The 11,400-nt window shown below is 68.0% G+C and overlaps 2 protein-coding genes across 2 annotated transcripts; one reads left to right on the top strand and one right to left on the bottom strand.

Moving 5' to 3' along the window:
* Positions 1-385: 385 nt before the first annotated feature.
* Positions 386-5,116, bottom strand: LOC119140385 (phytanoyl-CoA 2-hydroxylase interacting protein). The gene is made up of 5 exons (XM_037371691.1): positions 4,902-5,116; positions 3,198-3,381; positions 2,269-2,443; positions 1,955-2,072; positions 386-1,825 (listed from the first exon to the last, which is right to left on the bottom strand). Exons 2-5 carry the CDS (start codon positions 3,360-3,362, stop codon positions 1,291-1,293), a joined length of 993 nt encoding a protein of 330 aa, XP_037227588.1. The 5' UTR covers positions 3,363-3,381; positions 4,902-5,116; the 3' UTR covers positions 386-1,290.
* A 796-nt stretch (positions 5,117-5,912) lies between these two features.
* POLR3D (RNA polymerase III subunit D) lies at positions 5,913-9,096 on the top strand. The gene is given in 11 exon segments (XM_037371843.1): positions 5,913-6,016; positions 6,780-6,957; positions 7,268-7,311; positions 7,462-7,607; positions 7,697-7,824; positions 7,904-8,075; positions 8,180-8,430; positions 8,516-8,546; positions 8,549-8,651; positions 8,927-9,040; positions 9,042-9,096. Coding segments are annotated over 10 exon segments (1,194 nt in total). The 5' UTR covers positions 5,913-6,016; positions 6,780-6,792; the 3' UTR covers positions 9,082-9,096.
* Positions 9,097-11,400: the final 2,304 nt, after the last annotated feature.

The raw sequence follows: 11,400 nt of genomic DNA, 5'->3' as shown, positions 1-11,400 counted from the left end.
CTCCCCGTCCACAGCGGGATGCTGAGGATGTGCAATGGGGTCGGTGTGGAAAGCGTTGCCCAGGGGGAGTTTGGATGCCCTGGCAGGGGCTGTGCCCAGACGGGATGGTGATGGGCACCAGGGTTTTCCATCCAGAAGGGTCTGCAGCCTCGGTGATGGGCGAGGGTGTGCCGAACCCAGGCTTTGGTGGGTGTCCCAGTGCAGGAGGGTGGCTGTGGCTGTGGCCTCGCTGCCACAGCACCCCTCCGTGCCACCCTGTCCCCCCATCCCAGCCCTGTCCCCCCCCTTTCTTGAGCTGAACCGGGGTCCGGAGCCACTTCCCCAGGTCCCGGGGGGGGGGGACAGAGGCGCGTGACACGGCCGGTGGCGACCGCACACAGTTTATTGACACACCGCCAGCACAGCACAGGGATGCTCGGGGACGGGGAGGTTGTTCTCTTCTACCGTTACAGCGTGCATCGCATACACAGAGACGGGGAGCGGGCAGCCCGCGGGGGCCGGCACGCAAGCACCATGCTGCCGACGGCTCATGCGGGGGGCGACGGAGGGGAGACACGGGGTAGGGGGGGGGTCAGCTCTGTTCCCCCCAACCCCAGCTCCTCTGGCTGCCCGCTGGGCCGCGGGGCCGGGGGTTTGGGCGGCACAGCGATGGCTAGAGCAGAGAGCAAACACAGCGCTGCACGACATGGGGGACACGCCACGACGTCCCCCACACCACTGCGGACACGTGCACCACGACTGCAGCCCCCAAGCGGTGCCAGCGGGAGCGGGGGTCCCTGCCCAAGCACCCCTCCATCCCCGGGAGCAGTTCAAAACCGGGGGGGGGGGTGCTTCCAGCCTCTTCGCTGAACCCCCTGGGGTGGCTGGGGAGCCCCAGCCCCAGTTGGCAGGGCCAGGGCTCCCCGAGTGCTGCATCACTGGGCAGGGGGGCGAGCCCTGGAGCAGGGGGCCAGGGGATGCGGGGGGATGCCGGAGAGGAAGGGGGTCCCGCAGCGGCTGCGTAGCACAGGGCAGAGCACGGGGCTCACGCCAGCGAGGATGATGCTGGTCAACCAGTCCAGGAGAGGAGGGTCTCCCCCCTCGGGGCGCAGAGCGGCATGGGCTCTGCCTCCGTGCTGGGCGAGCATCCCGCCGGCTCCTTCCTCGAGCGGGCAGGGGCACAGGCAACGTCGCTATTTACACCGGCCGGGTCCCCCACACCCATCCGGCTCCTCCACCCAGCAGCGTCCGTGGGAGAAGCCCCCGTGGCGGGCACCTGTCCCCCTCCCCATCCCTGCCCGCATCCCAGCCTTAACGCCCCACACTGATGTTGCACGTCTTGCAGCTGGGGTCCTTTTTGGCGTTGGCGGTGGAGAGGCTCATCAGCTGGTGCCCGCTGATCTCCCCCAGCACGCCAAGGCTGAGGTCCACCGGCTCGGTGTATATGACCTCCAGGATGCTGTCCTGGGCATGGCGGTACACCAGCTCACCCTCCTCCACGCAGCACGTCAGGAACTTGTTGGAGGAAATGTCCAGTTGGGGTAGACGCTCCCGGCAGAAGATGTCTCCTGAGGAACCCTTGGGTGCCAGGACCAGGACGACGTAGTGGTAGGCGGTGTACATGCAGTAGAAGTCCGCGAAGTAGAGGTTGGTGTTGGGGTTGAAGAGACGTTGAGCCGGGATCTGGAAACGGTAACGACCGTAGGGCGAGTCCTGGGGGGGCTGCCCGGTGTTGAATTCGGTGTTGCAGCTGAAGAAGATGCCGTGCAGCATGCCGCTGGTGGGCGAACCGTGGCTGCCGCTGTTGTCCTTCAACGACGGCTTCATCACGTTCCCACAGTGCATCCTGCGTGCGGGGACCGGGGCGAGGAGGAGGAGGGACACACAGGGGGGACACACACACACAGGCAGGGTCAGGGGACGTGGACCCAGCGAGGAGCAGGTGGCCCTGTGCAGGGAGCAGGGACGGGGGTACCTGACGTGCTGGAAATACTCCTTGTGCTGGTTGCGGTAGAAGACGGAGAAGCGCAGCATGCGACCGGCGATCAGCTCGGCTTTCTCCTGCAGCTGGGCCAGGTGCTCCTTGGCATAGTCTGGGGACGGGGACAAGGCCATCAGGGAGTCTCCATCCCCCCTGGCAGCCCATCCCTGCCCGCAGCTCCTGCTCCCCACACCTCCCGCCTCCCACTCATCAGCTGCCGCTCCAACCAGCCCGGCTTGCGCAAGCTCACAGCATCGCCCCCGTCCTCTTCCCGGTTCCCGGTTCCCAGCCGCCCCCACCACGCTCACCCCCGGTGCAAAACTCCACCGTCTCGCTCCAGCCGGACACCAGGTACTCGCCATCGCTTTGCTTGACGGCCGTCTGCACCGCCACGCTGTACTCGGTGCGGGGGCTCAGGAACCAGTGGCCCCGCACCGTCATGGGCAGCGGCACCGCCTTGGCCACCAGCTTGGTGGGGACATCCTGCGCCAAGGGACGAGGGTCAGGCAGGACGCCACCCCCCCAACCCCGCATCCCTGCCCGATGCTGAGGGGATGCTGCTGGGTACCACACACGCTGCAAAATACCCGCACCAGTGCCTCCACTGGGGTGCCCAGCACCGAGACACCCCCAAAGCATCCTGCTGCCGTACCCCCTGCTGCCCACCCTGCTCCGGCCCCAGCCCCTGCCCCAAACACCTCCCAGCAAAGCCACAGCTGGGATGGGGGCACAGGGTGCCCCCCGGGGGGTCTCGGGGACCCCTGGCTGCCAGCAGCATCTCGGGGTGTCAGTAGGCCACCGAGCAGCACTGCAGTGCAGAGCCGTTTCTGTGGCAACAGTGGATGCTGAAGTCGGGAGACACAGGGGAAAAAAAAAAATTAAAAAATCCCACCCCCCTTATTATTGGGGAGGAGAAAAAAAAAATGTTAAACATTAAATACCATCACCCTGGCAACCGCGCTGCTAAAACCGTCCTGAATTAGTGACTCGCTTCCAGGGGGAGGGGGAGTGGGAGCTGTTTGCAGCTCAGCTCCCCAGCGGCGGCTCGGGGGGGGTCCGTCACACCTCAGTCCCCATCCCAGTCCCCTCCACCAGCCATGTCCAGTGGGTGATCTGACCCCAAATCAGCGTGGGAGCGGGCTAGAACTGTGTTTCCCCCCTCAACCCCCCCTCTGCTCTCCCCAGGCTGGGGGTCCTGCATCCCCCTGCCCCTCACCCTGCCACCCCCCAGGCTCACCCGATGCTTGAACTTGTTGGAGTTCTTGTTCTCCTTCTTGTTGAGGTCGATGAAGTAGTGGGTGACCCTCTCCAGGTCCCCCTTCTCCATGGCCCAGGAGATGCGGAAAGAATCGCAGGTGATGTTGTTGATCTCGATATTTTTGGGGGTGGAAAGCAGCTCCATGGCCAGAGGGGCTGAGCTCCTGCGGGCAGAGCGTGGCGGGGGGATGCTGAGCACGGTGGGGGTGCTGAGCACGGCGGGGGTGCCCGCTGCCCACGGTGGCAGCTGCCAGGCCGCCCGCGCTGGGGGCCCCGTGGCGGAGCAGATGGCACCGGGGTGGGAAAAGCGGCCGGCAGCCAGGAATAGGCAACGCAAGCAGGAGCAGGCAGCGGGATAGAGGGAACAAGCCCGATCGGGCTGAGCAGGGGCCCCGGCCGCTCCCCCGGGATGCCGTGGGGCCCCGGCTCGTCGCCAGCGGGTGTTTCGGGGTTTGCTCAATACCGGGTGGGGAAAGAAAAACAAGGGGAGCGGAGGGAGTGCTGGGAGAGGGGAGGGTTGCATGCAGGCGGCTGGCACTGGAAAAGCTGGATCTGCCTTTGCCCTGGCCCGCAGCCGCCCCGTGCCTCAGTTTCCCTGCAGCTGGGGCTGCGCTTGCCCCCTGCACCCCCAGGACCCGCTCACACCCCCTTCCCCAGGGTCCTCACCCCACTCACACCCACAGGACACACTCACACCCCCTCCCCAGGGTGCTCACCCCACTCACACCCCCAGGACATGCTCACACCCCCTTCCCCAGGGGGCTCACCCCACTCACACCCCCAGGAAACACTCACACCACCTCCCCAAGGTGCTCACCCCACTCACACCCCCTCCCCAAGGTGCTCACCCCCCTGCACCCCCAGGCTGGGCTTTGCACCCCGGGCTGGGGGATGCATGGGCACGGTGGATGCCATCGGTGGCACCATGGCGCAGGAGCTGGGGGACACGGTGAGGAGGCTGGAGGGGGGAGAGAGTGTGAGTGCCCCCCACCCTGCAGCTTGCTGCAGGACCCCAGGGCTTGACGGGCAGCGCTGCAGCGGGCGCCCACCCAAGCTGTGGCACCGTGGGGCTGCCATTGCCCCCGCCACCCCTCACGCCCCCATGGTGGCTCACACACGGGTGCCCACGGCCACCCACGCCTGGGCTCACCCGCATCCCCCACAACCACACGGCATGGCAACCACCGCCGCCGTGCTGGTGCAAACACCACTTGGCACCCATGGCACCCATGGCACCCCCACCCCACCCGTGGGCACGCTCCCCCCGCCGTGTGCGCAGACCCAGGGGTGCCGGTGCAGCGCACATCAGCATCCCGCAGCAGGGCAGTCGCTTGCCCCCACAGCCAGCACCCCCAGCTTCCCCCAGTGCCAGGCAGCCACCGGACACCCGCCACCCCACCAGCTGGGGGGTCACCCCACCACCACCACCCTTGGGCTGAGCAGAAGGTCACTGCTTTGGGGACAGCGTGCCAGCCCGCTGCCCCACTCCCATACCCGGCAGTGGCGCAGCAGCTCTCACCCTGCCTTGTCCTACACCAGGAGCTTTGCAGCTGGCTGGTGATGCCCCCCCAGCATGTCCCCATGTCCCCATGCACCCCATGTCCCCCAAGCAACCCCCGCCAGGGCTCAGCAGATGCCATGGGGAGGTTGCAGGCTTGGAGCAGCTTGCCGCTGAGGCCCTTACCTGGCCGTGCCGGGGGGCTGCCGGGGGGCGGTGGGATGCCGGTGGGGTGGCAGGGCAGGGGATGGCAAGGCAAGGCAGGGCAGGCAGCCCCGGTGGGGCTGAGTTGAGCGGGAAGGGCAGAGGATGCCGGTGGGAGTGCGGTGGTACCCAGCGATGCCGCGCTGCTGCCTGCGGCTGCTGTGACTGGGATCCTCCCAGCCAGCTCGGAAATAGCAAACACCCTCCAGAGGAGGGAAAAAAAATGAGGGGGGAAAAAAAAAAAAAAAAAAAAAAAAGAAAAATTGATATCTAAGCCGCTTGGAGAAGGAGGTGGTGGTGGGGGGGGGGAATAAAACACCTCTTCGCTCTGCCAATCGGGTGGCGGGTTGTGTTCGGCGTCAGGTGATGGAGGCAGTGGGTGGCTGTGGGTACGGCTCGTGGGTGGGGTGGTGGGCACCTCCTTGCCTGAGCACCCCATTTTAGACCTGGGGAGGGGGTGTCCCGGTTGTGCCCCCGGCACAACCGGGACACCCCCTCCCCAGTCTGCAAGCTGGGATGCGCTGGTTGCAGTGGGATGCTGGTACCCACGCGGGACCCCCGTGGGAAACCTGGGTGCAAAGCCTGGGGAGGGTTTGCAGCTGGTGATGTGGGGGACACACTTGTTTGGGGGGGATCAAGGCTTTTGGTGTTTTTTTTTGGGGGGGGGGGGGGAAGTACCACAACAATACTCATCGCCCCACAGGACGCCCCAGGCTGTGGGGTGCACACGCATGCTCCCCGCTGGGGCTGCAGCCTGGCTGGGTGTCCCCCCGCGCTGCAGGGGACCCTGGAGGGGTGGCTGCACCCCAAGGAGCCGGGGGGGGGGGCTCAGCTGAAGGGGTGATCCCCCACTGCTCCCCAGTGCGTGTCCCCTTCGCCGCCCACTGTGCCCAGCCCCCGGAACCGGGCACTGCCCGTCACAAAGATGGCGCCGCCTCCCACAAGGGGCGGGGCAGCGCCGGGCACAAAGGGGGCGGCTCGCTGGCGGGGGCAGCGCACCCTCAACAAAGATGGCGGCTGCGGCGTCCCTAGGGGAAGGCCGCGCCGCACGGCACGCATGCGCAGTGCGGCGGCGAGCCCGGGGATACCGGGGCAGGGTGAGGGGCGGCGTGGCGGGGGGGGGGGGGTGGTGGGGCGAGCACCCTGGGGAAGGGGTGCGAGCGGGGTCTGGGGGTACGGGAGGGGTGAGCACCCTGGGGAGGGGTTGAAGGAGGGGTGAGCACCCTGCGGAGGGGAGGCAGGGGGGCCTGGGGTGACAGGGGGGTGTGAGCCCCATGGGGAGGGGGTGCGAGTGGGTTCTGGGGGGGTGGGGGGGTGAGAACCCTGGGGAGGGGGTGCAGGGAGGGTGAGAACCCAGGGGAGGGGGTGTGAGTGGGGTCTGGGGGTGCAGGGGGGCTGAGCCCCGTGGGGAGGGGGTGCGAGTGGGGTCTGGGGGGCTGAGCCCTATGGGGAGGGGTGTGAGTGGGGTCTGGGGGTGTGTGGGGGGTGAGAACCCTGGGGAGGGGGTGCGAGTGGGGTCTGGGGGGGCTGAGCCCTATGGGGAGGGGTGCGAGTGGGGTCTGGGGGTGCAGGGGGGCTGAGCCCCATGGGAGGGGGTGCGAGTGGGGTCTGGGGGTGTGTGGGGGGTGAGAACCCTGGGGAGGGGGTGCGAGTGGGGTCTGGGGGGGCTGAGCCCTATGGGGAGGGGTGCGAGTGGGGTCTGGGGGTGTGTGTGGGGTGAGAATCCTGGGGAGGGGTGTGAGTGGGGTCTGGGGGTGCAGGGGAGCTGAGCACCGGGGGGGGTGGGGGGGTGGGTTTGGGGGGGGGCTGAGCCCCATGGGGAGGCTGCTCACTGGGTGCCCCTGACCGTCCCCCCCGCAGGGCCAGGCCGAGGATGGCGGAGGGGGGCTCTGGTGACAGTGGCTCCCCGGGCAGCCTGCGGCCGGCGCTCCCCGGGGCCCGGGGGCTGCTCGGCAGGCGCCCCCCCGCCCCCCCCCTCACCCCCGGGCGCCTGCCCTCCATCCGCTCCCGCGACCTCACCCTGGGAGGCGTCAAGAAGGTGAGTTCCTTGGGGAGGGGGGCGGGGGGACCAACCCTCCCGGGGTGACCCTCCATCCTGCCCCACTGCTTGGGGAGCGGGTGTTTGGAGACCCCCAGAACACAGGCGGGCGGTGAGGAGGAGGGGGGGGGGGGGCGGGGCAGGGGTGGCAGCCTGGGGGGTTTTGGGGTGCAGGGGGTGGGGAATGGGGTGCTGGTCCATGCGGGACGCAGGCAGGTCCGCAGCCGCCGCCTCCAGCGCCGCGGCCGGTTTGGTTTCTGTTGCTTATCTGGGCTCGTGCAGCGACTTGTCCCTCTGCTCTCGTTCGCAGAAAACCTTCACCCCCAACATAATTAGCAGGAAGATCAAGGAAGAGTAAGTGGCCTCGTAAGCGTTTCCCTGGGGCGCGGAGGCGGTTTTTGCCCACACCGCTGGGCGAAACGTCCCCCCAGCTGTGAACCCAGTGCTGGGGGGTGATGGACCCCCTTCCTCCCCACCCCACACACACCCCCACCCCCCCATCAGGCCCAGGGAGGATGTCTCCGTCAAGAAGGAGAAGAAGGAGCGGGAGCGGCAGCGCGATGGGCACAGCCGGGGCCGGGGCCGGCCCGAGGTTATCCAGTCCCACTCCATCTTCGAGCAGGGCCCCGCTGAAATGATGAAGAAGAAAGGTAACGGGAGCTGCCCCCATCCCACGGTGGGTCTCGGGGCTGTCCCACCTGGCTGGGGGCTCACCCCAGGGCTGCTCCCCCCTCCCCAGCCGGCTCCTGGGACAAGACGGTGGACATGTCGGACTTCGGCCCTTCCCACATCATCAACATCAAGAAGGAGAAGAGGGAGACGGACGAGGAGACGAAGCAGATCCTGCGGATGCTGCAGAAGGACGATGTGAGTGAAGCCGGGGAGGGAGTGGCGGTGGCAGCTTCGGTGCCACTGGTGCTGAGTGTCCCCTCTCCCACCCCCACAGTTCCTCGATGATCCGGGGCTGAAGAACGACATCCGTAACAAGCCGGTGCAGCTGCCGCTGGCCCACTCGGGCTGGCTCTTCAAGGAGGAGGCGGCGGAGCAGGAGGACCCCCAGCCCTGGCTGCCCGGCCCCAAGGATGAGAAGATGGAGCTGGACCCCCCGGCGGTGAAAGGTGGGCTGGGGTGGGGGGGGGCAGCACAAGGGTTGGGAGGGGGTGGGGGGGGAGCTGCCCCCCTTCTCGTGCCCACCCGCCGCCTCTCCCCGCTGTGGTGCCAGTGAAAGAAGAGCCGTGCGATGAGGACCCCCTACCCACGCCAACGCAGAGCAAGGGCCCCCCCGGTTTCCCCCGGGACGTCTCGGTGGCCGAGCTGCTGCAGCAGCTGACCCTGTCGGCCGAGGAGGAGCTGCTCTTCCTCCAGCTGCCCGACACGCTGCCCGGCCAGCCCCCCACCCAGGACACCAAACCCATCAAGACGGAGCTGCAAAACGAAGAAGGCCAAGTGGTCGTGGAAGCAGAGAAAACCCAGGTTAAAGGCTGGGGAGGGGGGGGAAGTCGGGGTCGGGGCTGCGTGGTGCGCTGTCCCCCCCCTCATCCCACGGTGTCCCTCGCAGGAGGCGAAGCAGGCGGAGAACACCTGCACCCTGCCGACCTCCCCGAGGGGCAGGTGGGGAAACTGCTCATCCGCAAGTCGGGGAGGTCAGCTGGTGCTGGCAAGGTGACGCTGGATGTGACCATGGGGACCCCCTGGCTCCTTCTTACAGGTATGGGGCTGGGAGGAGGGGGAGCACTGGGGACCTAATCTGGGGGGGATGCAGCCCAAAATAGCCCCTTGGGGGGGTCGCTGGTGGGGTGGCGAGCTGGTTCTCGGCAGCCCACCCTCTGACAGCGTGGGGAAGATCCGCCCTTGGCCCCCCTGCTACCCACACCCTGGGACATCTCCTCCAGGCTTAGCCCCCCGCCCCTGCAGCAGGCAGGGACTCCCCAGCCCTTCTCCCCCCCTATTTAAAGGGTTTCCGTGGGAGTGGGCTGCTCACAGTGTTTCTCCCCTCTGGAAAGGAGCTGGTGGCTGGTCGGCATTGGGACAACCGGACCGGCGAGATGATCGTTCTGGGCCACGTGAAGCAGAAGCTGGTGTGCTCCAGACTTCGAGGCTCTGCTGGAGCACCGGCACCGGTAGCCGGTGGAGGGGGGCCAGTGGGGGGCCCACCCCATGCCCACACACACGGAGAGCCCACACCCCCCCCCCGTCTCTGCCCTCAGCCCTCTCAGCCTTAGGGATGCGCAGCGGTGGCTTCTGCAGCGTTGGTGGCCACTCCTACTGCCCACCCCGCCATCGGTGGGGCAGCACTGGGGCTGGGGGCTCCTTCTCTGACCCCCAGCCCCACTGCACCCTCCCCCGGTGCAAGACAGGCAGGCCCGTGGCTACCTGCTTCCCAGAGTTCTGGCGTGCCGGCCGCAGTGTCCCCTCGCTCTCTGGCAGCCGCGCACAACGCTGGGGTGAGCAGACGCGTGCCTGCAGGAGAAATGCACAATAAAACATCTTTTTTTTTTTCTGCGTGTCCCCCCATCCACAGTGAGGCTGCTCTGTCCCCTCTGCGGTGCCACCAGGCTGGTGTGGCAAACTCGGTGCTGGATGTGCACCGTGTCCTTAGACACTTAATCTCCCCGCTCCCTGGTGAGACCGGGGGCACCTTGCACAGCGCTGGGGCCCACGGGAGCCCCCCACCCTCTCCTGGGCTGTGCCAGGGGCTGAGCATCCCAGGGGCTGGCGGGGGGGGGAGAGGCATTGCCCTGCTCTGGGCTAAGGAAGCAGCGTGGAGGGGCAAGGTGGGTGGGACCACCCCCCAGGGACCATCATTGGCCCTGGGCATGGCTGCAGGGACCACCAGGACTCCTTGGGGGGGTGGCAGTGAGTGGCCACCACCCTGTCCCTGCTGTGGTGGTGGGAGGCTGCGTGTCTTTTGCGGGGATGCTGCATTGCCCACTGTCTGCCATCATGGAACCAGACCCCCCCTCAACCCCCCACAGGCAGGGCTGCTTCCAGCCCATAACCCTCTTGCCCCCCCCACATCCCTGTACCCCCCTGATCCCATCTTAGACCCTATCCCTCTTGGCCCCTGTATCCCACTTACCCCATCCCATCTTAGCCCCCCCCCCCATTTCCAACTTTACCCCCTGCATCCATCTTAGCCCCCTATCCCGCGCTGCCCCCCCACATCCCCCTCACCCCCATATCCTGCCTACCCCCTGTATCCCATTTTAACCCCCATAGCCCGCCTTGCCCCCCCCCCCGGCCCAACCTTACACCCCCCATCTGCCCCCGGCGCCGCCCCGCGGCGGCGCGTCCGCGGTGCTGAGCCCCGCCCCCAGTACAGGCTGGGCGGTGAGGGGCGTGGCCATCGCGCTGCCCAATAAGACGGAGGGCGGTGGGTGGGTGTGGCCGCGCCTGCGCAGTGCGGCGGCGGCGGCGGCGGCTCGCAGCTGGTAGGCCGCGGCCTCGACGGGGCCTACATGAGCCACTGCGGCCCGGCCCCGCCCTGGCCCCGGCCCCGCGCCCGCTGCCTCTCCACTCGCGCCCCGGCCCGGCTGGGGGGCTGTGGGCCCTTGCTCAGCGCCTGCCACCCACCCGGCCCCGCCCCAGCCCCAGCCTTCCCTGGTGCCCGCTTCGGCCCTGCTGTGTGGCCTAGGCCTCGGCGAGGGGCCTTGCCCCCCACCCTTGGAGCGCGGCGGACTGGCCCGTCGGTAGGTGGTTGTGCTGGGGGTAGGGCTGCCCAGCCGGCCCCCCTGCTGCTGCCCACCGTGCCCTCTCCTTCCCGCAGGCCGCTGCAGCGCTGGCACGGCGAGGTGCTGGCACGGCACAGCCCGGTGGTCGAGGATGCCTGGGGCAGCAGGCCCCACGCGCGGCGGTGGTCCCCCACTGTACCTCTGTCCCTGTGCCCCTTGGCCCGAGTCCTCCCCGTGGCTAATTGCCAGCCCCAGTGCAGCGGGCAGGGGGGTACACTGCTGCAGGTGACACCACTGGCTTCACCGAGCCACTGCTTGCACCACCTCCTGCTCCCGCTTGTCAGTGCCCTGGCCAGCTTGGTCCCTCACCACCAAAACTTGGTGTTTTGCGTGTCTAGTTCAGCTGTGTGGGGGGTGTGGATGGGGGTCCAGGGGCTGCATGCACGAGGGGTGGTGGGGAGGGCCATCACTGGAGGTTTGCAGCCAGGATGCCGCTGGTGTTCTCAGCGTGCCAGGGCTCCCTCTGCCCCACCCCCCCCTACCTTACCTCCCACCGGATGCAGGATGCTGTTCAAAGGCAGAGGGAACACGCTGCCCGCCCCCCATGAGACACCCCACTGTGCCGTTCCGTGAAAGCCCGGTACCACTGCTGTGCCCACCCTGCGCCCACCGGGACATCAGCCCACTCTCTGCCTGTGTCTGCCCCGGACCCCCTCGTCTGCGGGCACACCGTAATGAAGGGCTTGCGAGCCTCAGCCCCCCGTTCTAGGTC

The sequence above is a fragment of the Falco rusticolus genome, chromosome 20 (genome assembly GCF_015220075.1).
Source record: "Falco rusticolus isolate bFalRus1 chromosome 20, bFalRus1.pri, whole genome shotgun sequence".
In the NCBI taxonomy this organism is placed as follows: domain Eukaryota; kingdom Metazoa; phylum Chordata; class Aves; order Falconiformes; family Falconidae; genus Falco; species Falco rusticolus.
Note: the sequence above shows the minus strand (reverse complement) of the source record. Positions and strands in the feature narration are given on the sequence as shown.

Excerpts from the sequence above, each read along its gene's own strand:
- LOC119140385 (XM_037371691.1), bottom strand. The coding sequence starts at position 3,362 with ATGGAGCTGCTTTCCACCCCCAAAAATATCGAGATCAACAACATCACC. Across the intron at positions 2,073-2,268 it reads GGTGGAGTTTTGCACCGGGG|ACTATGCCAAGGAGCACCTG; the intron begins GTGAGCGTGGTG and ends CCCCGTCCCCAG. Across the intron at positions 1,826-1,954 it reads GAGTATTTCCAGCACGTCAG|GATGCACTGTGGGAACGTGA; the intron begins GTACCCCCGTCC and ends CCCCGCACGCAG.